Source organism: Cibotium barometz, chromosome 35, assembly GCF_041138505.1.
Source record: "Cibotium barometz isolate CiBa-2024 chromosome 35, ASM4113850v1, whole genome shotgun sequence".
In the NCBI taxonomy this organism is placed as follows: Eukaryota; Viridiplantae; Streptophyta; class Polypodiopsida; order Cyatheales; family Cibotiaceae; genus Cibotium; species Cibotium barometz.
In genome coordinates this window covers 41,454,804-41,482,561 of record NC_141080.1, presented here as the reverse complement: position 1 = coordinate 41,482,561, position 27,758 = coordinate 41,454,804, and the positions used below count along the sequence as shown (strand labels likewise).

General features: G+C 45.3%; 1 protein-coding gene across 4 annotated transcripts in view; it reads left to right on the top strand.

Annotated features, from left to right (window-relative positions):
- Nucleotides 1–27,539, top strand: part of LOC147618454 (protein SUPPRESSOR OF FRI 4-like) — an 83,417-nt gene extending 55,878 nt beyond the window's left edge. The window contains exons 5-7 of one of the 4 annotated variants that reach the window (XR_015262123.1): nucleotides 26,254–26,417; nucleotides 26,559–27,145; nucleotides 27,258–27,539. Coding sequence is in view for 2 of the 4 variants with exons in the window: in XM_086774891.1 (XP_086631017.1) it covers nucleotides 26,254–26,417; nucleotides 26,559–26,612; nucleotides 27,258–27,335 (296 nt within the window). In the remaining 2 variants the exon portion in view is untranslated. Of the gene's footprint in view, nucleotides 1–26,253; nucleotides 26,418–26,558 lie in introns of all 4 variants that reach the window. The other 3 variants (XR_015262124.1, XM_086774891.1, XM_086774892.1) reach the window with 3 other exon arrangements.
- The last annotated feature ends 219 nt before the right edge of the window (nucleotides 27,540–27,758 follow it).

Here is a 27,758-nt window from a genome sequence, read left to right as displayed (position 1 = left end):
CCACTAGCGCGCAAGAGAGAGAAGGGAATACAGATCTTGCACAGTACACCACAATAAGCGGGGAATAGGCCCCGCCCCCTTTCAGGAATTTATTCTGGAACAATCCACGGGCACGTTGGCCAGGATCAATACAATCAATGAATACAAAAGCAAACAAATATGCTGATGTAGAATCCCTAATCGAAGGCGGTGTCGAGGCACGATATCTCTGATGCCGAGCACACCATGGGGATGACCCACAAGTATCTCTCACCAGGCTATTACCAAATCCAATATCCAAATCCAATGAAATCAAATCCAAGTCCAAGTCCAAGTTCTAGTTCCAATCCAAGTTCCTGTTCTAATCCAAATCCAAGTCCAAGTTCCAATCCAAGTTCTAGTTCCAATCCAAATCCAAGTCTAGATCCAAATCCAAGTCCAAGTCCAAGTCCAAATCCAAGTCCAAATCCAAGAATCACTCGCTCATCCCATGAGTAATCTCCACAACTCCTATAGCCTTGTCGATGAAGGAAACTGTGGAAAAGCTCTTTTTGGCAAGAAAACTGATATAAAACCTGTTTTAATGGTTTTCGGGCATTATAAACCTCTAAAAAGTAGTTTTTAGGGTTTTTGTAGTAGTTTTAGTGTTTCTGAATTTTAGTTTTTCCCTTCATTAGGACCTTGGTGTCCCTCTGCTCTCGACATGGCTCTGTTGCCCCAAGAAAGTTTCTTCAAGAGAAATCCTACTTTGATACCAATGTAAGCCCAGCGGGGCGTGTTGTGACAGATTAAACCACGTGTCCAAGAGATAATGAGAGAGAGAGAGAGAGAGAGAGAGAGAGAGAGAGAGAGAGAGAGAGAGAGAGGGGATACAGATCTTGCATAGTACACCACATTGAGCGGGGAACAAGCCCTACCCCCTTTCAGGAATTTATTTAGGATCAATCCATGGGCATGTTGGCCAGGATCAATACGTTGGGCTTACATTGGTATCAGAGCAGGATTTCTTCAAGAGAAATCCTGCTCTGATACCAATGTAAGCCCACCGGGGCGTGTTGTGACAGATTAAACCACGTGTCCAAGAGATAATGAGAGAGAGAGAGAGAGAGAGAGAGAGAGAGAGAGAGAGGGGAGAGAGAGAGAAGGGGATACGGATCTTGCATAGTACACCACACTGAGCGGGGAACAGGCCCTGTCCCCTTTGAAGAATTGATTCAGGAACAATCCACGGGCACGTTGGCTAGGATCAATACAATCAATGAATACAAAAGCAAACAAATATGCCGATGTAGAATCCCTAAGTCGAAGTTGGTGTCGAGGCAGGAGATCTCTAATGCCGAGTGTACAACATGCGGAAGCTTCGGTGTAGATCGGTAACTTCAATGCCCAGAAATCAGCAATCGTTCACCGATGAGAATAACGAACAAAGCTCAAAATATATGTACAGAAAAGAGAGAGAGAGAGAGAGAGAGAGGGAGGGAGGTAGAAGAGGACACAGTATTGGGTCCCAAATACCCTCTGTAGGGCCCCCCACGACGAATGGTGTATTTGCTTTTATTAGAATGATGCAAATCAAAAAATAAAAGACTGAACCTGGACCATCTTGACTTAGGTAAACCTTTGACCTTCAGCTTTAACCCTTGCGTTAGCTTCTCCTTGGCTTGTCTGGGCTCCTTGAGTAGCTTCAGCACCTTGTGAAGATTCAGATCACTGAAACGCAGCCCATGGCTGGGTATTTATACCCTTTCTAACCTTCAGTCGGCCAGCTTAACATAGGCGGGAAGCAGTTTTTTTCCCACGACTAGGTTCAATAACTTTTAATGCTAATAAACTCAAGTGTTTTCACACCAACCTGTTCTGTCCACCTTGCACATTTATGCTGGGCTGCTGGGCAGCCCTGCGCATGGACAAAGGCTGGTGGGCTGTCCCACACCTGGCCGGCAGCCAAACTAGGCTTGGGGCCCAGTCGGCTGCCTGTCCGGGGCTGGCCGACAGCCCCTTTGTCACGTGCACACCCATCAGGTGTACAAGTGGCATGGCATCATCAAGCATAAATGAGGATATTTACTCAGGCATATATCAGTACCAGCATGTATATGGGGGTTTTTCAGCACCAACATCAGTACTTTAGTCATCAAGAGCATATAAGGCATTCATTTGCATCTGGTCATAAGTGTTAGCATCCAGCCGACAGCACATGGTATTCATGGAGGGCAGCCGACAGCATTTATTACCACACCGACTGGCATTTTATGGCTTTTATAGCCAGTCGTGAGCATTCAGGGCTGGCCGACTGCAGCCAGGCTAGCCGACCTGCATTAGTACCCACATATAAATAGAAGCGCATCCCCCCATCCAGTCCATCATCGCATCTCAGATCATTAGCGTTTTCAGCGCATCATCATCTCATCCAGATCAGTTCAGCGCATCAGTCCATCAGATCAGCAAACTCATAGAGCATCATCTCCTCAGCGTTTCTTTCCCAGGCAACAAGGAGAGCATCTACGTTTCAGTCCATCAGTTCAGCATCGCATCAGTTCCAAAGCTATCCCTTCGGCGTTTCCTTCCAGGAGACAAGGGAAAGACAGTGGGACAGCAATCCATTCAGCATATTCAGCATATAGGCAGCATATTCAGCATATAGTTCATCATTACTATCTCCTACATAGAGGGAAGCCGGCATCGAAGGGTGGACCTCAGCATTGGAGCAAGGAACAGTCCTCAGCATCAACATTCAGAAGTCTCTACTGGTTCCCAATTGGATAATCTACCTGAACAAGCTTCTTATTTGGTTGGTAATATCGATGAAGCTACCGCAAAGGCTGCAACTTTACAAGTGGAGGGTCAATGAAAGGGATGGTATCAACTCTTCGCGTAATGGTTCCTAATCGAATCGTTTGGAATTCCGAGGTTTGGGAAATTGTTCCATCCACTAATAGTGGTCAGATTGGTATATTACCTAACATATAGGATATCCATCTAGGACAGCATCATAGATCTATTCAGATCTCATTGTAACCCATTCATCTAATATAGTTGCATTGCATTGAATTGACACTATCTGTCTATTTCTTAAGCATCATTAAGTGCCGTTTAGTTAGACTAAGGTTGTGTTTACAACGGTCATATCCCTCACATGTCACATTGGTATCAGAGCGTTAGAGGGTAACCGGCCTTAGATCATTTTCATTCCATCCGTCATTCAGTCAGACATCATGTTAATCGCTTCCGCACAGTTAAACCCAGTTCTCAAAATCTTGCAGGCCACCCTTAGGGATTTTCCCTTAGGTATGCATTAGTAACCCACCCATTTGCATTCTTGCACAACATATAGGGTTGCACATGGCTTGCACAACAGACATCTTAGTAGTCAGTCTTGCATCTCCAAGGCATACATGTTTACCCATGAACTCTTTGGGGAAGAATGACATCCATCATCAAAGGAGTACATAAGTTTTGGACTTCAACTGGCAGTAGTAGGGGGTTCCCTTCCACAGAAGAAGACGGAAATTTGCTCCAACATCGCCTTAGGAGGTTCAGAGCTTCAGGAACGACGGAGATGGTAGGTGAAATGTTTCCACAGACACGTCAAGGGTGACTTGGGTATTTTCAAGCAGTTTTAGCAGCATTTGCCATTCAGTTCCCGCAGTAGATAAGTCTTTGGCTCAAAGGATTCCACTCCTACAGACGATCTCAATTCCGGCAGAAGAAGTCAGAAGGGGGCAGTGGTTCGGTGGAGAAGGATCACCAGAGGAGTCGAAAGGTTGCGAGGTATACCACCCAGCAACAGTTTAGCAGAGGGGAATGTCACGTGCACACCCATCAGGTTTATGAGTGGCATGGCATCATCAACCATTGTTGGAATTAGGGTTGCAGGAATGCACACACAACTTCAAGAAGATAAGGAAGTTTGAGCACAACACAGTAGTGTATTATGAGTGCCAAAAATGAAAGATAACCAGCCCTAGAAGATAATGGGCGTATATACAATGCACGGGGGAAAAAACCTCCTAGTGAGGGAAAAAGTGCCCCGGCGGTCCTAAGTGTGTTCACACACATCACTACTATAATATGGTAACAAATCCCCCCTGGAGTGATGCGGTGAACAAGAGCTAGCACTCATGTATAGGGAAGTGTCTAGCTATGTGGACGAATCCACAAAAGGGAGTAAGCCCAAAGCTTTGCGAAAAGCTTCGAACTTCTCACGAGGCAGAGCCTTTGTGAAAAGGTCTGCAAGGTTATCCTGTGTTGGCACATAAGCCAAACTGATCTCTCCTGCAGAGAGTCTCTCCCTGACATAATGGTAGTGCACCTCAATGTGCTTCGTACGAGCATGGAACACTGGGTTCCGCGCAACTGCCAATGCGCTCTGACTGTCAGTGAAGATGGTGGTGGCAGATGGCTGCCCAACACCCAAATCAGCCATAAGGCGTCTGAGCCACACACACTCAACCGTAGCTGTGAAAGCTGCCCTGTACTCAGCTTCACAACTAGAAGTGGCCACAGTAGGCTGCTTCTTGCTCAACCATGATATGCATGAGCTTCCAAGCATGAAGCAAAAACCACTCGTGGACAGGCGTGTGTCATAACAACCAGCCCAGTCAGAATCTGCAAAAGCATGTAAATCTGGCGGCAATGATCCCCCCTTGGGATAAAACAACCCAAGATGCCGAGTACCACTCAAATAGCGAAAGATACGCTTCACTGCCTGCCAATGCTTAATGCCTGGGCTATGCATAAATCTGCTCACCTGTGAGACTGCAAACTGAATGTCTGGCCTCGTAATGCATACATAAATGAGGCAACCAACAGCTGTCTGATAGAGTGTGACATCAAAGTGATCTCCAGCATCATGAAGACTCAACTTCAAACCTGTCTCCATTGGAGTAGCAATAGGCTTGCAGTCTTCAAGGCCAAATCTCCGCAACAATGTTTCAATATACTTTGTCTGACACAAAGCAATACCTCCATCACTCTGCTTAAATTGTATCCCCAAATAATGATGCAAATGCCCCAAATCTGACATCTCAAAAGAGGCATTCAAATCAGCCTTAAAATCAGCAATATGACTCTCATTTGGTCCTGTGAGCAGCATGTCATCGACATAGAGAGCAATGATTAGATGTACACCATCCACACGTTTAACATACAAAGTGCTTTCTGTTGGACTAATCTGAAACCCATGTGCAGTCAAATATGCATGTATTTTTTCATACCAAGCTCGTGGAGCTTGCTTTAAACCATATAAAGCCTTTTTTAACCTGCACACTTTGTTTTCCTGCCCTCTTTGAACAAAACCACGAGGCTGCGATACATACACCTCCTCATGCAAATCTCCATTTAAGAACGCAGTCTTTATGTCCAGCTGATGTACATTCCAACCATTATGAGCTGCTAATGCACAGATGCTACGAACAGTGGTCATACGACATGTGGGAGCAAAAGTCTCATCAAAATCAATGCCCTTCTCTTGAGCATAACCTTTTGCAACAAGCCTAGCCTTATGGCGATCCACTGTGCCATCAGGCTTACGCTTCAATTTGTATACCCACTTAGTGCCAATGGCCTTCTTGCCAGGGGGCAAGTCACATAAAGACCATGTACCATTCTTCATAATAGCATCGTATTCTGCTTGCATAGCAGCCATCCAATTTTCTGAACTTTGTGCCTCATCAAATGAAACAGGCTCACTTTCATCGCACATACTAGAAACAGCCAATGCATAACAATCTGACGCATAAGAGGCACCATGAGAGCCAGAACGAGTGCGACTAGACAAAGGGGCATCCAACTTGCTGTCACGCAAAGTCTGCACCAGCCATCTAGGCATATTCCTAGAGCCCTCAATCTCTTGTCTCTCATCCTCAAGTGCATCATGCACATCTGCATCAGATATAGGCTGATCTGTGCCATCATTTAAAACCTGCATAGGCTGAAAAACTGCCTCATGAGGTATTGCACTTGACTGTGCACCACTGAAAAGAGGCAACAATGTATCATAGACATCACGTGAGCTGATATCTGTCTCCTTAGTACATGAAACCAAGGGCTGAACTGCATCTTCCACAAATACAACATCACGGCTAACCAAAATGCGCTTTGTCTGTGGATGATACAAACGATAGCCTTTGCTCTCAGCACTATATCCAACAAAAATACATTTGACAGCTTTGTCATCCAATTTTCTGCGATGTTGCACAGGCACTAATGCATATGCCAGGCAACCAAAAACACGTAAATGGCCAACAGATGGCTTGCGGCTATGCCAAGCCTCATATGGAGTGACAACCTGTAATGCTTTGGTGGGACACCTGTTTAGTACATAAGTGGCACACATGACAGCCTCAAGCCAAAAACCATGTGGTAGACTTTGACTCTTAACCATACATCTTGCCATTTCCATGAGAGACCTGTTTTTTCTCTCAGCCACACCATTTTGCTGTGGTGTATACGGCACTGTACATTGGTGTTTTATCCCACGCTCAGCCAGAAATGCATTAAATTCTGAAGACATATACTCCCCCCCTCGATCTGAACGGAGGGTGCCCATCTTACTTTCTGACACATTTTCAGCCATAACCAAAAACTGTTTGAAGCACAAAAACACTTCGGACTTTGCCTTCAAAGGATATACCCATGCATGCCTGGTAAAATCATCAATGAAAGTCACGAAGTAAAGGTAGTTTCCAAATGATGGAGTTTGCATGGGACCACAAACATCACTGTGAACAAGCTGCAATCTGCGTTCAGCTCTCACTGATCCATCTTTGGGAAAGGAAGCACGCTGCATTTTACCCAATATGCAGCCCTCACAAACATGCTTGACAGGTGCCTCAAGCTTAGGCAAAGAAGACACCATTTCAGATTTCTGCAGGCGCAGCAAACTTGCAAAATTCAGATGACCAAAACGTGCATGCCACAGTTTTGCATCTGAAATAGCCTGCGTATCCATAATAGCACATGCTGAATCCTCTACACATTTGCCATCCATATTGAGCTTATACAGCCCTCGACATAGTGAACCAGATGCTACAATGATGTCACCACAAGAGAGATCATGAACAGTACATCTGTCATCCACAAATTTTACAACCAAACCTGTTTTGGCAAATGCGGAGACTGACAACAGATTCTTTTTGATCCCTAGCACATACAATGCATCAAAAAGTGTAAAGGTGTTGCAATTTGCAACATTCAGCACAATCTGTCCAACTCCTTCAACGGGATAAGAGGAGTTATTGGCACAAGTGACAGTATTCCCTGTGGGAGCAGACTCAAGGAAAGTGAATAAACTGCGCTGCGAGGTGATATGCTTAGTGGCACCACTGTCGAAGTACCATACATCTGAATCTACTGCAGACATACATGTGTCATGCAAAGATGGGTCATAACTGCACTGCGCATTGAATGCCCATTCTGTATCTTGCACAACATTAGCAGATTCATTGTTAGAAGGAGAGGCATCTGCAACAGCCATACCAGCCTCTTTCTTCTTAGCCTCTTTCGCAGCCAGCTTAGGACACGCTTTGATGACATGATCATTTCCCTTACAGTACTTGCAAAATGTCTTCTGTTTGTCACCCTTCTTCTCATCTTTGTCTTCCTTCTTTGGTTGCGCAGCATTTGCAGATTTCTGCTTACTAGAAGAAAAGCCAGCTTTACCTTTCCCGCTTCTCTGACTAGCAACGAAAGCTTGATCTGCGACACGCATAATATTCCTGTTTTGCCTTGACTGGTCTTCTTGCAGCAAAACAGAAACTAACTCCTCAAATGATAAGGCATTGGGATTGCCTTTCATCATCAAGCGAAGAGTGGAAGCAAAACCCTGATAAGAATCTGGTAGACCATTCAAAACAGTCTGCACAAGTGAACTGTCTGACAGGATTTCATCTGCAGAAATGAGCTGCTCTTTGAAATCCTTGATCTTTGTCAAAAAGCTATCCATAGAATCACCTTCGTTCATATGCTCACTCTCCAACTGTTTTCGGAGATAAGCAACACGAGCCTCATTTCTTGCCTGATACAATGTGGCAAGTACATCCCAAGCATCCTTAGAAGTCCTGCAGGAGCGAATATGTGGGATAATGGTACGTTTGACAGACAGCGCAATCAAGGCATGAGCCTGCGCATCTCTACCATCCCAACGAATCTGCTCTGCTGAAAGTGGTGGTTCTCGAACAGCTGCTACAGCACTTGTGCCTGCACCATCATCAACAGTACCTGTTTCTGATGTGTTTGCAGCATTCCCAGCCACAATAGGACGTGCATCAATACCCTGCACAATGTTCCATAACCCCTTTGCTACCAATACATGTCGCATCATATATGCCCACAATGGATAGTTGGTGCCATCCAACTTATCCTCAGCAGCCAACATGCGGAATACATCATTGTTGTCAGCCATGGCCAATGACTGTACTACTAGATGTAAATGCTGTCTGTAAGAGGTAAACCTGTATAAAATCGACCTGTGCTATGTAGCACAGCCCAAAACAGACGAATGGGCACCTGTCCTGCAGATTTTAATCTTGACAGAAAATCTGCACAGTAGGACGATTTTGCCTGCGCAGTACTTGGAATGCAAAAACGGAGGGCGAAATGACTTCAGATCAAAATTCTGAAACGACCAAGCCCTACGGGCTGTCCCATGGCATATACTAACCTGCAGACGCTCGTGAAACCTCGTCGCAATCGGAGGAGATGAAGCGGCACGTGCCGGTGATGCTGCCCGGGAGGAGGAAGCCTGCTCTGATACCAATTGTTGGAATTAGGGTTGCAGGAATGCACACACAACTTCAAGAAGATAAGGAAGTTTGAGCACAACACAGTAGTGTATTATGAGTGCCAAAAATGAAAGATAACCAGCCCTAGAAGATAATGGGCGTATATACAATGCACGGGGGAAAAAACCTCCTAGTGAGGGAAAAAGTGCCCCGGCGGTCCTAAGTGTGTTCACACACATCACTACTATAATATGGTAACAACCATTAATCAGGATATTTACTCAGGCATATATCAGTATCAGCACGTATATGGGGGTGTTTCAGCACCAACATCGGTACTTTAGTCATCAAGAGCATATAAGGCATTCATTTGCATCTGGTCAGAAGTATTAGCATCCAATTGACAGCACATGGTATTCATGGAGGGCAGCCGACAGCATATTTGCTCAGCCGACAGCATTTATTACCAAACCGACTGGCATTTTATGGCTTTTATAGCCAGTTGTGAGCATTTAGGGCTGGCCGACTGCAACCAGGCTGGCCGACCTGCATCAGTACCCACATATAAATAGAAGCGCATCCCCCCATTCAGTCCATCATCGCATCTCAGATCATTAGCGTTTTCAATGCATCATCATCTCATCCAGATCAGTTCAGCGCATCACTCCATCAGATTAGCAAACGCATAGAGCATCATCTCCTCAGCATTTCCTTCCCAGGCAACAGGGAGAGCATCTGCGTTTCAGTCCATCAGTTCAGCATCGCATCAGTTCCAAAGCTATCCCTTCAGCGTTTCCTTCTAGGAGACAAGGGAAAGACAGTGGGACAGCAGTCCATTCAGCATATTCAGCATATAGTTCATCATTCCTATCTCCTACATAGAGGGAAGCCAGCATCGAAGGGTGGACCTCAGCATTGGAGCAAGGAACAGTCCTCAGCATCAGCATTCAGCCTATTCTTCTCATCCCGAGAAGGATATCCATCTAGGAAAGCATCATAGATCTATTCAGATCTCATAGTAACCCATTCCTCTACACAGATGTCTGGCATCTAGTCGTAGACCAAACCATAGTCACAAGAAATGTTTCGAGGTTTTTTTTGTTTTGAGGTTTTTGGGGTTTTGTTTCTAAAGGTTTCGTCCCTCAGCTAAGTAACTGCAAGGTTTTGAAAAATTAATAATTTCATAAAGTATTAAATACTTAAAGAGCATATAGTAGCCATCTAAAAACATAGTGTAATGATGAAAAAATGGTCTCTTCTCACACATCTCGAGGAACCATCCTTCTAAAGAGTTCCCACACGTGGCCTTGACAAAAACAGTGATGCATTATGGCAATTTTGCTTGATTAGATGCCACAAGTGGTTCAATTAAGGACTCCTAAGAAATTGAAGAAGAGAAGGTAGAAATTGGGTGTTACATGCGGAAGCTCTGAGAGTCTTCTTTCAGCCCCCTAAACACCACTTACAACATAATGATGCAAAAACGCAGACAGAAGAGAGAGAGATGGCTGGAAAATTCAGTATTTTCATATGGTACAAAAAGGGTACATAGATTCTTGCAGCCATGGGCTGCCTTCCATGAAAAGGTGGAAAGCTTCTTTATCTGTTGCCCTTCAGGACTAGCCTCAAAGAATGTCCATGGCAAATCTTGCACATGATATCGGGAAAGATTTTAGACATTGAAGGAAGAAAAAGGGGAAAGAAGAGAGGAGAAGAAGAGAAATGGAAAAGAAGAGCAAGGGAGAAGAAGAGGAGAGAAGAAGAGAAAGGAAGAGGAGAATGAAGGAAGGAGGAGTAGAGGTAAAAGAAATAGCAGAAGATGGAAAAGGGAAGGAGGGAGGCAGGAGAAGAAGAGGGAAGGAAGGTGACGAGGAGGATATGGAAGAAAAACAAAAAGTTAAAAAATCCTAGAAAAATTAGGGGAAAAAAAACAAAACCTGAAATTTGGGTGAAACTAACGTACTGGAGAGGTTTTGAGGTTTTTAAAAACCATTTCGAAGTTTCGAGGTTTCGAAAGCTAGAAATAGGTTTTTGTGTTACTATGGACCAAACACACAGAGCAACTGACATCATTCTAGAGGGAGACTCACAGCGCGGATAAGCACTGCTTCATGTGCTGGACAATGCACACCTGACCTCGGACACAGAGAGTGGAACCTTGGCTGACTCGTCCCGGACTGGGCTCACATGGGACTAGTTTTCCACTACAGGTCCTGCACCTTCTTGCTCAGATATGTCTATGTGGCATCCAAGTGCGGGATACACGTGTAACATGCGGAAGCTTCGGAGAAGAATCGGTAACTTCAATGCTCAGAAATCAGCACTCTTTTCGCGACGGAATTAACGCACAAACAAAATGAAGATGTACAGAAAATAGAGAGAGAGAGAGAGAGAGAGAGAGAGAGAGAGAGAGAGAGAGAGAGAGAGAGAGAGAGAGAGAGAGAGAGAGGACACAATATTGGGTCCCAAATACTCTCTGTAGGGCCCCCACCACAGATGGTGTATTTGCTTTATTAGAATGATGTAAATCCGAAAGAAAATACAGAAATCCTTGACCTTTCTTGGCTGGAAATTCCCTGCCCTTGACCTGCAGTCCTTCACCCCTTTGCTTAGCACCTTCTTGGCTTGTCTAGCCTCTTTATGCTTGAGCTCTTGGTGAGAAATGAGATGAGATTATGGGATTGTGGGCTCACCCTTTTATACTACTCCTACAAGAGCAGTCCGCCAGTTCTAAACCAGGCGGCCAGCAATAAATGTTCCCATGACTGAATTTCCAGCATTTAATGCTGAAAATAATCACATAAAATGCTGCGTTTTTTTTCCTAATTGGCTGGGCATCATGCGCGTGCTTCTGTATGGCTGGACAATGGTTTTGCAAACCTCTTGAGGGCTGGGCAGCCTGTATGGGCTGCCCCATACCTGCCCTACAGCCACACAAAGGCTGCATCTCCTGAAATTTGCCTTTAGCTTGCCCCTAGGGCTGTCCTACAGCCCCTCCATGGCTGGTGGGTTCAGCGAGGGCCTTCCTGGCCCTCGTGGGTGGGGTTCCACATTATCCCCATGCCCACACAAAGACCCGGGGTAGCCCTATGGGCTGGCCCCTTGTTCTAAATGCAAACCCTAACTAACTACTCAGTGATCTGGCATCTGCTACCATACCAGATACACAGAATCACTGACATCATTCCAGAGGGAGACTCACAGCGTGGACTGGCACTGTTTCATGTGCAGGACAGTGCACACCTGACCTTAGACTCTTGTGCAGGACAATGCACACGTGACCTCGGACAACTGAGATGGATCCCCAGTTGACTTGTCCCGGACTGGGCTCACATGGGACCAGTTCACCATCCCAGGTCCTGCACCTTCTGTATAGATATGTCTACGTGGCATCCAAGTGCGGGATGCACGTGACATCCCCTTCTGCTTAACTTGACGGAAGTTGCATAGTCTCCAAATAATCCGTCAATAACGTCGGATAGTCTTCGAAAGACTCTTTGTCGAGCCATACCGCTTCGTGGGTCCCTCAGTCGTGAAACTTCGTGAGGAACTGTCGTAGTCTTCGGCCTGAGCCATGCTTGAAACGGTGCAAAAGGATCTGTTCTGGAACCATAACTTCTGCTTGAAACGGTGCAAAAGGATCTGTTCTGGAACCATAACTTGTGCTTCATCAACAATATCTGGTTCCGCTTCATCTTTGACTTCTGAAGGGATAGGACCTGCATATGGCTTTAACCAACTGATGTGAAACACATTGTGCATAGTCCAATTCGGAGGTAGCTTTAATTGCATAGACACCTCATTAATCTTTTTCTTGATGGGAAAATGTCCGAAGCTCTTGAAAGACAACTTTGGGCATCGCTTGCCCACCTGTTTCAATCTTTGCTTCATAATCCGAAGATAAATCCAATCCCCTTCTGAAAACTTCATATTCCTTCGGTCTTTATTGGCCTGTTGAGTGTAGGCCTCTTGCGCTTTAGTCAATCTGTCTTTTACTGACTCTAAAATCTCCTGGTAGGACTCCGTCACTCTGTTCGCTTCAGGTACTGAAGACGAGGTCCTGGTCAACAATGACTGGAAAGGTCTTCCAAATGCTGCCTTATATGGAGTCCTGCCAATAGCTGAAGAGAAAGAATCATTCAAAACAGCTTGAACTAAAGGCAAATATGATTCCCACTTACCTTGCTGATCGTGGACATAACACTTCAACACATCAAAGGCCAACTGGTTGTATCCCAGGTAATGCACCTGGAACAGATAAAATTCCGACTTCTTTTCATTGACGTAGAGCTCGTCGCTTTCCAGCAACCTAAGGGCTTTCTCCACACATCAACGTCATGCTGCTCAACTGTAGCTGAAAATACCAGTATGTCGTCCAAAAATATGAACACACTTTCCAATCAAATCCCGGAAAACACGCATCATCATGCGGTTAAATGTAGCTGGGCGTTCGTTAAGCCAAATGGCATGACCACGAATTCATAGTGGGCCTGTTCCGTACGGAAGGCTGTCTTGGGGATGTTCCCCTCCACAATCCGCACCTGGTGGTACCAACTCTTTAAATCCAGTTTCGAGAACACCTTTGCTCCATTCAGCCTCTCGAGAATATAGCAATTCGAGGCATCGGGAATCTGCTCTTGATAGTTAGCTTGTTGAGTGTACGATAATCGACACACAAACGGGAAGACCCATCTTTCTTTCTTGACAAATAAGATCGGTGCTGCAAATGGCGACACGCTGGGGCAGATGAAGCCAGATTGCAACAATTCTTGGAGTTGGCGGCTCAACTCCGATTCCATTGCCTTGGAAAGGCGATACGAAAACTTGCTTGGGGGTTCCGAGCCTTGGAGTAGGTCAATCTTGTGGTCCTCCGGTCTGGACGGGGGGGAGCTCGGGAGGGAGGTTGTCCCGAAGTAAAATCTTTGGAACTTTTCATGGAGAACCGAGTACTTCTCGGAAGCACTGGCCACCGTCTGGGCTGTCTGGATGTAAATCATCCCACACTGTGCGCCTTTCCTGACTGCTCGCTTAGCGTGCAAGTGGCTTATGAGCAGAAAGTTCGGAATTCCTGGCTCACACTTAATGGTCACTCGAGTGTTTGACACATTCCGATTGATCTGGAACGTGTGCTTGTTCACTTGACATCAGGAAGAAACTTGTGAAACCACTGAATACCGAAAATTATGTCTGCTCCTACAAGAGGGGCAACCATAAAATCATGCACAAACTCTATGCCTTGAAAAACTAACTTAGCACCTAGAGCTTCATACTTGACGCTCGTTGTCATGCCTGTGCGAAAACCCTCAACCTATTTGTCCACCGAAGTCGGATTGAAACGAACACGCCTGGCGGCCTGTTCGGTGACCACATCCTCCGTGCTGCCGCTGTCAAACAAGACAACGACTCTCTGGCCACCTATGTAGCCAAAGGACTTGAGCAATTCGTTGCGCTCATACTCCTGGTCATGGACGACCTTCTGCTTATCTTCGAGCTCCCGGCTAATAATTGCTCCAACTGAAGCACCGGGGTTTGAAGAACTAGGGGTAGCCGTTGGGGTCTGTGTGGGAGATGAGCTCACCTCGGAAGCTGTGGAGGCGGTGGCGGCGGTGGGCTTTGGAGGCTTCTTCGGACAATCCCGAGAAGTATGTCCTTTTGTATGACAAAAGAAACATCTACCCTCCTTCTTGTACTGAGAAAGCTCTCAGCACTAAACTTGCTACCTGTCTTGCGTGCATCCGCACTAAACTTACCACCTGTCTTGCGTGCCTCCGCTTTTTGGTCTGGAGTAAGCTTAGATGCATTGTTCGAGTTCTTGGAGCCAGAGGCTCCCAGGCTCTGTCTTGGGGAAGACCCATTTGGTTCTGCTTTTTGCTCCCTGAGGCGTTAGCCCTGGGAGAAGCCGACTGGGAAGTCTTTGGCTTGCCACCATTGTGTTTCATTTCTGCACTCTACGCAAGCGAGAGCGCGTCTTCAAAGGTGGCTGGCCTAAACATACGCACCTCCCATTGGATTTGCGTGTCAAGGCCATACAAAAATTGCCCTTTCTTGTTCGTATCATATAAGCCTAATTGCAGACATAAAGTCGGAATTCTATTGGCAAACTGAAGGACTAGTTGCGCATTCTGACGCGCTCCCGTGAACTCGTCTTCGAGTCTCTCAAGATAGTGGAGCAGTAGAAACCGCTGCTTAAGGTCGCGGACAAACTCGTCCCACACATAAGCTGCCATACCTAATCTAGTGTGGGCATGAGTCCACTGAGTCCACCAAGGAATGGCCTCACCTTCCAAGTACCAACTGGCTAAGATCACTGTGTCAATATCTGTTTTTCTAACTGATGCAACCATGAATAAAGAGTTGTGGGGTCGAGTTTACCATTATACTTATTGAAGTTCATTTTCGCGGGAAAATGATTCGAGGGCGCCGCAGGTGTCAATCTGGCGTCCAAAGCTTTGAGGTAACGCTCGTGTTCCACGCGTCGCATGGCTTCGTCTTCTCGTTGTCGGATCTCCAATGCACGCATCTGCAACTCAAGCAAAGAGCTCAGCTGCGGCTGTGACCCCGCGAGAGGGTCCTTGTGTCGAGGATCCGGAATCTGGGATACGGAAGGAGAGGGAGGAGGAGATGGAAAACGCGACGTTGGAGAACGGGTACGCTCTTCCAGAGCCAAGATCTGCGCCTTCTGCTCATCCAACTTGGTTGTCTGTTCTACGATTGCTCGCATCATCTGCTGGAACATGTCTGTAACACTCAAGCCTGGTGCCCTATCTGGGCTGCCTGGTGCACTCTGGTCCCATGGTTCTTGGACACTTCCAAAGCATCTGACAAGGACAACACCAAAGACAAGAGCAAGGACAGTTTTAGAGGAGGGATCTACCAAAGTTGCATACATGGCAGTCACAGGTTCATCTACTTCTTCACAGGATTCACTCCTTGTGATCATAGCGATGACTTCTCCAGAAGAGGTCAATGACACACCTGAAGCGGTGGAATGGGTTGGTGATGGTGGTACTTCTGTCCACATGAGCAGTCAAGCCCATATCTTGGAGGACTACTAGACTCTCTCTTCTTGAGTTCGTATTGGTGACAACTCTTCGCATCTTGTCACCGGTGTTGGTAATGTTTCTTTGGGTTCCTCTTCCACCTTACATGATGTTTTATATGTTCCACGGATTTCCAAAAATTTGTTTTCTATATACAAAGCTTCTCATAAAGGACTTGGTGTGTACTTTGATGGTGAGGTCACTGAAGTGATCGATAGGAAGACTCTCGGTTCTTGCCAATTGAGTCCATCACGGGGGTCTCTACAAGATCACCAACTTTTCTTCCCAGATCCCTCGCATTGACTCATATTTAGAATATTCAATCGAACAACTAGGTGGCCGACACATTGCTGCAGCATGAAGTTTTTGCTTATTCATCAGCTTTTCTTCCCCTTGATGGCTTTGGTTTGTGAGGGAGATACTTCTCTGTGGCATTCTTGCTTCGGTCATATACCCATTGCTCAAGCAAAGAATGAGGCCAGGGTTGCATTTCTCAAGAAAGAGCTCGAGAACTTGGACATGAATGAAGGTGATAGTATGGTTGATCATCTTATGAAGATTACGGATCTTTGGTGGCAGTTGCTCAATATTGATGAGGTCATTTCCGAAAAGGAGTTGGTTTCCAAGACACTATCATCTTTGCCAGAAACCTACTTGAACTTCCACACATCGCTCGCTCTATCTATGCGGGGAAACCCTGAACCAATCTTGTTTGAAGAGTTGGTTGGTTTGTTGCTACAGGAGGAGCAGAATTGGAAGAACAAATCTTCCAGCAGGCATGGTAATGGGGCTTTTGCTACCCAAGACAAGGGCAAGGGAAAAGCCAAACATAGTTTTCAGCCAAAGGCTGATGCGGGATAGCCTTCACAAAAGGCAAAAAATGATCTAGGCAAGCCCAAGAAAAAGGGCAAATGTCACTATTGCAAGAAGCCAGGTCATTACTTGAATGAGTGCAGAAAGAGGCTTGTAAAGGAGAAGAAAAAGGAAAGCGGCATGGCTATAGATTCTTCTTGATCACTGCAGGGGAAAGATGATGCATCAGTAAATCTTGTGCAGGATAAGTGGACTTTTCTTACTTGCAGTTATGATACATCATTGGAGCATATGTTTCTCAGTGTCAATGAAAGACATGACACATGGTACTTTGACAGTGGTGCTTCTAAACACATTACCTCACGGAGGGACTTGTTTAAGAAGCTTATGGCTGCCCTTGAAGGCAAGCGGGTAACATGTGCAAACAATACTTCTTATCTCATTTAGGGTGTTGGTGAGGTGCTCCTCACAATAGCAGATGGTGCAGAATTATGTCTTTCAGATGTATTGTATGTGTGAGGGATTAAGAAGAACTTCTATCCGGATCCTCTTTTGCTAAAAGAGGATATGCAGTGAACTTTGAGGACAACAGATGCACAGTGAAAGACCGTGAAGGTGGCTATGCATTTGGTCACTTAATGGCACATTGTACCATGGGTTATATCAGCTTGACAGGTTTGACAAGAGAGAGCATGATACACTTGCCATGCATGAGGCAGAACTGTGGCATGCCAGGTTTGTGCATGTGAATTATGGCAGTTTGATGCTATTGCAAAGGCATAAAATGGTACAGGATATGCCTCATGTAGAGCTGCCACCAAAACATGTATGTGAAGGGTGTATATTGGGTAAGATGCACATAAATGTACTCCCAAAAGATGGATCAACAAGGGTTGTCCGGAAATTACAGCTTGTGCACAATGATGTGTGTGTGGTCCTATGTGGACACCATCTTTTGGAAAGCATCTATACTTTGTAACCTTTATCGATGACTACTCCAGATTTGCTTGGGTGTATCCTTCGAAGGCAAAATCTGATGTATTTCCATGTTTTCAGCATTTTGCGGCACAAGCTGAAAATCAAACAGGTTGCAAAGCACAGACCCTCCGTACAGTTTGAGGGGGGGGAATACATTTCCATTGCCTTCAAAGCATTTATGGCAGAAAAAGGCATAAAGCATGAATGCATAATATCATATTCTCCTCAGCAAAATGGTGTTGTTGAGAGAAAGAACAGGTCTTTGATGGAAATGACTAGATGCATGGTTAAAGGCAAAGGATTGCCTCACAAATTTTGGATGGAGGCAATAATGTGTGCTACACGTGTTGAACAGATGCCCTACCAAAGCATTGAAAACCATAATGCCATATGAGGCCTGGCACGAAAGAAAACCTAAAGTTGATCACTTTAGAGTTTTTGGGTGTATAGCATATGCACATGTACCTCAACAGTTGAGAGGTAAAGCTTGATGGCAAAGCAGCTAAGTGCATATTTGTGGGTTATAGCAGTGGTAGTAAAGGCTACCGTCTCTTCTTCCACGTGTGGGGAAGGAAACATTTCCCATGCAATACATGCTTTAAATATTAAACCTTACTCAAAGGTTAACTCTTGGGCACCCACACTAGAAAGTGTCCGGTCAATATTTTAAATGTGTGAACATCCAACCTTATAAGGTTTACATTACTTTATGGATTTTACGTTTGAAAAGGCCAAAAAGTGCAATACTTACCACCTGTTCACACGCCACAACAATTCGTCAGTAGACAGCACACCCACGGTACATTAGGGGCGTCCCCGTCCAGCGTACTGGCACGTCATAGCAGGCAAACACACGAAAACAAGTCATGCAAAAACAAGTTTATGCATGCAAACATAAATGCATGTGCACATGTACGGGACGAAATCTCCCTTTCATGAAACTTGTACAAGGCTTTCTTGTCGGGCACAAAACTAGCGCGACAGAAATGTGAAGTCCTGGTTTTCCTATGGAGTGACAGTCCCATAGGCAAAACACATATCCTGGCTCGGGCCTTCCTATGGAGTGACAATCCCATAGACAAGGTCGACACAAATATCAGTCACTACCATGGAGTGACTATCCCATGGATAAGACACAATCTTGGTCATACACGGGTGGCAGCAAACAGGCTCCCGTCCATATGGCACAATACTGGTCACACACGAGTGGCACAGAACTGGTTCTCGTCCATGTGACACAAGATGAGTGACCCTTTCACGTGGGGCAGTGGCCTGGCCACATGTGAACATGGTACAAATCTGGCCGCTCTATGGAGTGACAATCCCATGGAAGTGGCTCCAGAAATGGAGATGGACCAAATGGTGAGAAAAGGCTTGGTTTGACTGAGCTCCTCACCAGTTGGAGTTCCAGTCCTCTTGGTCAAGGAGGAGGATGGGAGAGTGAGAGTGTGCGTGCGTGTGGACTACTGGGCGCTCAACAAGGTCGCTGTCAAAATCAAGTTCCCGCTGCCCTGCATTGACGATCAGGTTCGCATACATCTGGATGATATTCAAAAGACAGCTTTCCGGACTTTGTAGGTCACAGGGCTGTGATTTGACATCTTCATTCTTAGCCACATCTTGTACTTGAATTTCAGTCGGCCAGCTCCATGACCTGCTTATACCCATTAATTTTATACATGGGTGCATGAGTGGGAGAGAGATGGAATTAGGGTTAGGTTAATTCATGTGTGGGAGACATACACAGAGAAGCAGAACAAGGGAGAGAGAGATGTGGGGATAAGTCAACTCATGATGATATGAGTGTGTGACTCCCCTATCACACATGTATATGTACACATAGTGCACTTAGTACATTAAAAGTACTAAGTGTACTATGTACTATAACTTATGGGCTTGCACACACTATAAGGGTGGGCATAATGCCTTTACCCCAACAACCTCCCACTTAAAGGCAAAGTGCCCTTAAGTAAAGGAAAAAAAAATCAGCATGTACATGATAATATACAAGGCCATATCAAGGCTGAAACTGGCCTCATCCAATGCCCATCAAGTGTCTGCAATGAGCAAACCGCTCCGGAGGCAAACTCTTTGTCAACAGATCAGCTGGGTTGTCATCCGTATGAATCTTAACAAGCTGAATTTGCTTGTTCTCTATCACCTCTCTGATGAAGTGATACTTCACATCCACATGCTTCGTCTTTGCATGAAAAACAGGGTTCTTTGCCAACTGGATGGCACTCTGACTGTCACAATGCAACAATGGAATATCCCCTGTATAGCCCAAATCAACCACTAACCGAGATAGCCATAATGCCTCCTTGTAAGCCTCTGTGGCTGCAATATACTCGGCCTCTGTAGTAGATAAGGCAGTGCACTTCTGCATCCTGGATATCCATGACACAGCACCTCCTGTGAATGTAAACACATAACCGGTAGTAGACTTCCGGTTATCTGGATGACCGGCATAATCCGAATCCGTGTAACCATGCACTAATGCATCTTGTTTGCCAAAACATATGCACATATCCTGTGTGTCCTTCAGGTATCTCATGACACCTTTCACTGCTTCCCAATGCTTCTTGCCAGGGTTGGCCATGTATCTAGAAACCACTCCCACTGCAAATGCAATGTCTGGCCTAGTAGCAACCATGGCATACATGAGACTGCCACAAGCTGAAGCATACGGAATCTTGGCCATATCAGCCTTGTCTCTATCTGACTGTGGGCTGTCCATAGCACTGAGTTTCACATATGGAGGCAAAGGAGTACTAGTCTTCTTCCCCCCGTCCATATTGAACCTCTGCAAAACTTTGCCAATGTATTCCTTTTGAGACAAATACAACACATGCTGATTTCTGTCCCGAAGTATCCGCATACCCAAAATGTGATTTGCATCACCCAAATCCTTCATATCAAAGGTTTGATGCAGCCTCTGCTTCAAGGTATCCATCTCCTTACGAGATTTCCCGGCAATCAACATATCATCAACATACAAGATGAGGATCAATAGACTGCCATCCAAAGCTTTCTTGGTGTACAAGCAGTGATCTATGTCACTTCTCCTGAATTTCTGAGATTTCATGAATGTATCAAATTTATGATACCATTCCCTTGGTGCCTGTTTGAGCCCATAAAGACTCTTTTTCAGCTTGCATACAAGCTTCTCCTTTCCACTTACTGCATAACCCTCTGGCTGTTGCATATATATCTCCTCATGGAGATCACCGTGAAGAAAAGCAGTCTTCACATCCATCTGAATCAAGTCCAGATCATCATGCGCAACCAAAGCTAACACAGCTCTAAGTGTGGTCATTTTGATTACTGGAGAGAAGATCTCCTCAAAGTCCACACCATATTCCTGCTTGAAGCCCTTAGCCACTAACCTGGCTTTGTATCTTTTTGAGCCTGTAAACCCATTTGCATGGCAAAACCTTCTTGCCTGCAGGCAAATGCACCGACTTCCAAGTTCCATTTTTATGCAGAGAATCCATCTCTGACTTCATGGCACGCTCCCAAAGAGCCTTATCTGCCCTCTGTAAAGCCTCTTTATAACATGAGGGCTCCCCACAGTCAGTGAGCATCAAGTAGTCAACCCCTGGAACAAACCTGTCAGGGGCTCTAGAGGGTCTTGTGGACCTCCGTACCCAATGACCATCATTTGCAGGTTGCTGTCCAGTCTGCATATCACCCATTGGTGGCTCCTGTTCCATGCCATAAGGCTGAAAAATCATGCCCGGTATCTCCTCTAACTGTGGTATATCCATAGGGATATCTTTTGCCATCTCTGGCTGTCCATTTGGACCATTTTCAGCACCATTTAAGGGCTGGTTTTGCTGCTGTAATGGCTGATTTACAGCCCTTGGTTGTTGTCCATGATGTCCATCATCATCAAAGATGACTCTGCTAGGCTCCTGTTGCCTTGCAGGCTCCTTATACATGCATGTTTCATAAAAAATGACATCATTGCTGCATATGATCTTTCTATTCATGGGATCCCAAAGTCTATACTCCATTTCACCTCTGTCACCATATCCTAGGAATATGCATTTGTGAGACTTAGGATCAAGTTTGGTGCACATTTCCCTGCGTATGTGCACGTACGCAACGCAACCAAACACTCTCAAGTGCTTGTATGACGGAGGCTTCCCTGTCCATACTTCCTCTGGCACTTTCCCACCAAGCCTCGTGTTAGGTGACCTGTTTATAAGATGAACGGCTATCATAACAGCTTCAGCCCAAAAACCATGAGGTAACGCAGCATGTGACAACATAGAACGGACGTTCTCCTGTATGGTCCTGTTCATCCTCTCTGCTGTCCCGTTTTGTGGAGGATCATAAGGAGTAGAGAGCTCCCTCTTGATGCCTTTAGCATCACAAAAGTCCTGAAACTGTTTGGACATATACTCTCCACCATTGTCGGAACGCAAAGCCTTCAGTGTTTTGCCAGTTTGATTCTCAACAAGAGCAACAAACTTCTGAAACACTGAGAATGTATCACTCTTCAAATGAAGAGGATAGACCCACACCTTGCGTGTGGCATCATCAATAAAAGACACAAAGTATTTTGCCCCTCCCAAAGAAAGCTGAGGCATCTCACATACATCTGTATGCACAAGCTCTAACTGAACATCTTTCTGTCCAAGAGCTTTCTTGTGGGGGCACTGTAGTTGCCTACCATATATACAATGCTCACAAAACTGAAAGCTTGAAAACTTTAGAGAAGGCAAGTAACCCAAACGAGACAATTGCTCCATTCCTTTGACACTCGTGTCCCAACCGGCTATGCCACATAGAGATTTCCGGCAGCTCGGTTGCATTTACATTAGCATGGTGACAAACACCTGCATGCATGAAGTAAAGAGTGTCCACCTTAGAGCCTCTGGCAACAACCAGTGAGCCCTTACTAATTTTCCACTTTCCACGACCAAATGTGGTAACATAATCAGTATCATCAAGCTGTCCAGTAGAAAGCAGATTCTTCTTGATCTCAGGCACATGCCTGACATCATGGAGCATAAGCTGTGAGCCATCTGAAAACTTAAGCCTCACATCACCTCTGCCAAGAATCTTGCATGCATGGTTATCACCCAAATAAACCACTCCTTCATTGCCAGCAGTATACCTGACAAACAAGTCTTTGCAACCTGTGACATGAAAGGAGGCACCTGAATCAATGATCCATGAGTGCATACCATGACCACCTGTAAGAAGTGAATGGGCATCAAGTGAAGACGTAAATAGGACTTCATCCTCACTGCCACCTGCATGTGACACATTGATTTCTTCAATCTTGACTCCACTTTTGCCCTTTGGCTTTACATCTTTGGCTTCATCTTTCTCTTTCTCTTTGCCTTTTCCCTTTTCCTTTTGATCATTTTTCCATTTGTAGCATTGCTTTTTAATGTGTCCCTTCTTGCCACAATAATGGCATTCCAAATCCTTTTTGGAGCGAGACTTGCTCCTTCCCCTTTCTTGGCTTTTACCCCTTTGCTGGGATCTCCCACGTGCATTCATTGCATTGGACTTTCCAACAGAGTTGTTTTTCCTGTTCATCTCTTCTTGAAGAAGAGCACCCTCAACATCTGCATATGACAGCATAGCATGCGAATTGCTAGTGGCTGTCCTGAATGTGTTCCAACTCTCTAGCAAAGTGCATAACAGAAAAGTGGCTTTGAACTCATCGTCCATTGCCAACTTTTGATTAATGACCTGGCTGACAATACCATTAAACTCATTTAGATGGGCTGTCATAGACGCCCCTTCCTTCATCTGAAGACCTATGAGTTTCTTCAACCAATACACTTTGCTGGGCATACAAGTCCTGCAATCTCTGCCACATTCCCCAAGCTGTCTTCTCTTCACGAATGCTGAAAAGTAATGAGTCTGACACAGACAACATGATAGTAGATCTTGCCAGCTCATCCATATCTTCCCACTCTTCAGCAGTAAGAGAAGCGGGCATCACACCCCTTTCTTTGATAGGCTTGTGCTGCTTTTTCTGGAGCAACACATTGTAGCACTGGGTTTGCCAAATATCATAGTTATGTGAGCCTTCAAGCTTCTTGATGTGAAGCAATGAAGAGCTCTCACCTGTGGTTGCCATAGCAATATGCAACCTGTCAATGCCTGACTCCCTGCAAAATGTGCAAACACTGCACCAAAAGCACACAAAGTGCTCACAGTTGTTCTCCCAAGCTTTATCTCCCACTGCGGAAGCACAAATGCAACTTTTCTCCCACTTTATGTGATGAAATCACCAAAATCTGGTTGCTGCAGATTTTGGACAGCACCTTAAATGTGCTCTGTTGCCCTTCCAAAGTACTGTACAGCAGTACCAAGTGCTCACCAATGATGTACCAAACCTGTACCGGCAAGTACAGCAGCTGAAATTGAACCTTTTGGTCACTCAAAACAGTGTACAGCCATGCCAAAACTTGCACAAAGCTGTGCCAAATCTGTACCAGCAGGTACAATAGCAATAAATGCTCTCCTGGCTGTCCAAATGAGTGAAAATCAGACTTTTACAGTCCCGAACACTGCATACAACAGTCCCGAACAGAAATTGGGCAAAAGCCCCTTGACTGCAAGCTGATTTCTGAGGATTCAAGGCATGAATGTCGTGCGTGCTGCTTTGCCGAGCTCAACAAGCATACAAACTTGAAAAGCCCCTTGATTTAAGATCAATTTCTGATCATACATGGTACATTGACGCACATGAAGGCATCCAGAGTGTTCACGATGCTTCCCCCTGGCCACATATACATCAAATACATGAAAGCCCCTTGATTTCCAGGCACATTGAGTGCTTGACAGGCATCAACACATTGCCCAAAGCATCAATTGCGAGTGCCTGCATGCAAATCAACCAAATCGGCACAAAAGCCCCTTGATTTGCACTGCAATTTGCTGCAATTTTGCCCAAATGTGCGATTTTTCACATCATACAGCATGTATGAATGCTTAATTGCACAATTACATCAAAAGCCCCAAATTTCGACATCCAATTTCCTGCAAATTGATCCTGATTGTTGTGACCAATGTCCTGCAAATTGATCTTGATTGTGACCAATGTCACCCAATTTTGCCAATTTTGCTCAAAATTGAGCAATTCGACACCTGTATCTGCTCAATTGTTGATTGTACTTGCTCAATTGCAAATCCCAAAAAAAAATTGAGGAAAATACCTTGTAATTTTTCTGATTTTTCTTCAATTTGCAGGCTGAATTTTGTTGTTGCAGGAAAAGAGGGTGATGATGCTGCTGCTGTTCTGTGCAGGTGGGAGCTCCTTGCTGGGAACGATGCCTAAGAAGGCACGGGCTTCAGGACTGCTCCTCTTGTGATTTGCTACGGGTAGCTCTGCCACGCTTGCCCACGTTCGCCTATCTGCTGTGATTCAGCGCAGAAGTGGCTGCCCGCCACATTCTCCTTTCGCCCACCTGCCTGCGGAGCTGCTGCCTTGTGGTTCGCTTGGCTGCTGCGACCCTGATGCAAGCTGCTCACGTTCGCCTACTCACACGGACCACTACCCGGCTTACGAGCTCGCCTTCGCCGCCTCCGACTATTAGCGCTACGGGTTTAATTGGCTGTTGGCTACCTTCGCTCACGCCTTGTGGTTTGCTCCACGCTCGACGTCTGGTTTCGCCCAACGTGTGCTTCGCCGACTCCGCCCTCCCTCTAGCGCCAAGGGGTTGCTGCTGCTGTTGTAGGCGCCTGGCTGCTCAGCGCTGACACACTGCCCTTCGCCTAAGTGGCCAGGGCTTCTACACGCTTCCACACGTTCACACAGCCTTATGCTCACACAGACAGCCCAGCGTTCAACACTCACACAGAGAGAGAAAGAATCAGCGCTTGCACCTTCTTCTCCTCTACAGCAAATTCGACACCACCATTGTTGGAAGTTCAGGCTCTGATACCAGTTGAGTGGGAGAGAGATGGAATTAGGGTTAGGTTAATTCATGTGTGGGAGACATACACAGAGAAGAAGAACAAGGGAGAGAGAGATGTGGGGATAAGTCAACTCATGATGATATGAGTGTGTGACTCCCCTATCACACATGTATATTGCACTAGTACACACAGTGCACTTAGTACATTAAAAGTACTAAGTGTACTATGTACTATAACTTATGGGCTTGTACACACTATAAGGGTGGGCATACTGCCTTTACCCCAACAGTGCACACCTGGCTGTCTTGTGCCTGGCCCATCCAGTCCACACCTGGGTGCCCTTGTCCTGCTGTCATGGTGGTTCAAGGACGCTACCCAAATCACCCCTGCTGATCGATCATGGCTGTAGGGGTAGGTTTATTACAATAACTGTGCCTACTTCTGTGATGTGAGTGATAGCAACAATCTATTAAGCATCTTTGGTGCTTTCACAGGCTTAGAACTTAAAAAAAGTGTGTGAAGCTAGTGTGTGGTCACTGGTGTGCCATCTCACCAGCGGCTGTTATAGGTGCATAGCTGTAAGATCGCACGTTAGTCAATTTGTACGATGTCAATTCCTTTAATTTGACCCCTGATTGATATCAAAAGTGAAGAAGTCTTGAGTGTTTGCTTGGAAAACATGGATATAGACGTTTTGGTTTTACTCTTACTTGACGTATTTATTCTAAAATATAGCATTTGAGATGTTGAAGTGATGGTCTGTCAAAGCTGTTTTCTGGCTTCTTAGCTTTAGGTCTTTTTTTTTTTTGGGATTTTTTTTGAGGAAATAGGTATTGCTGCTGCACCTCCTCTCTCTGGACAACATATGTATGCCGCAGCACCAAACACTGGAGCACCTTGCATTGGCCCACCTCCTGTTATCTCAAACAGGGCATCTGGACAAATGATGGCAAATGAAGTTTACCTTGTTTGGGATGATGAAGCCATGTCTATGGTGAGCTATTTTGTAGCCTGATCACTGTTGTTTAAATGTTTTTTTGTTTTTCGATCGGGGTCAGAAATGTTGTTTAAATGTGTGATTCCTCTTTTGTACCAGTGGAGTTTGACTTGAGTGTCTTCTTCATTGCAATTTCAGGAAGAACGCAGGCTCTCACTTCCACAGTATCAGGTTCATGATGAAGCATTCCAGGTAAGGCTCTAGTCCAGTAGCTAGGGTTGTTCTTCTGGTAGAGCAATAGGCAGATTCAAGGTCTGCAAGCTCCCAAAAAAGTCCTCATGATGCTCCTTTAGAATCAAGCTAGGTTCAAAAGGGCGTCAAAACCTTGGGTTCGAGGAACCTTCTCTGTGGATTGAACACAGTAGGTTGTGTCAAACAGAAAGTTAGCACTGCAGGAGATTGATTGGAGCTCAGAGAAGGGACATGAATGGGATTCTTGTAGATAAGATGAACAACCATTATGAGGTTTGTCAGTAAGTGAATTGATGTAGCTAGGTTAGTGAATGGATCCAGTAGAGCTACACTCATTGATGGAGTTGGGAGTCTTCAGACTCGAGGTTCGTGCAGCTTAAGTGTTTGGGATTATTACTCATAATCTTCCAGCTATTGGAGGACTATTTAACTCCTTTGGCTTACCAAGTGAAGCTAGTTGGGAGGCCTGCGTACTCCAGTGTTTCGTGCTAACATTGCTAATGTAATTGCACTGGGAGTGGCTCTTGATACAGGTCAGGAATCTCATTGGGTTTCTAAAGTTGGCTTCTTTAACGACCACGTCGTGTGGTCTTTGCTTTTGATTCATTTTCGCTTTCTATTACTGATGAGATTTGTTTGGTCCAGATGAACTTTGTTGATGCAGCAATTGACAAAAGGATTCTGGAAAGCAGGCTGGCTAGTCGCATGTCATTTGGTGTCTAAGTAGTGTAGGCTTTTTTTTTTCCCCTCAAATTTTTCACAAGTGAATGCTGGATAGTAGTAATTTCTTTAGACTGGAGGTGTGATTCCTTGACAAGTGAAGACTGGAGGGAGGAAAATGACTTGTTTACAAGAGGACTGGAAGTAGTGATATTCAGCTCAAGAATTCAGCAATGAAATCTTATTGAATACTGTAACTTGTGCCAATGTGCATTGTATTTAAACGTTTCTGAAGGATGTTTTATGGTTTGAGGATGATGTCTTAATGGTTAGTGTTACCATAATGCTGGTTGTGCATTGGTGACAACTAGCATCTGCTGCTAATGCATGATCTCTACTGCTGTGATTTTGTATGTTCACGAGTTACAATATTGCTTCGAATAGTTTTCTACATTTCTGAGTCTGATCTTATCTAGCTTTAGTAAT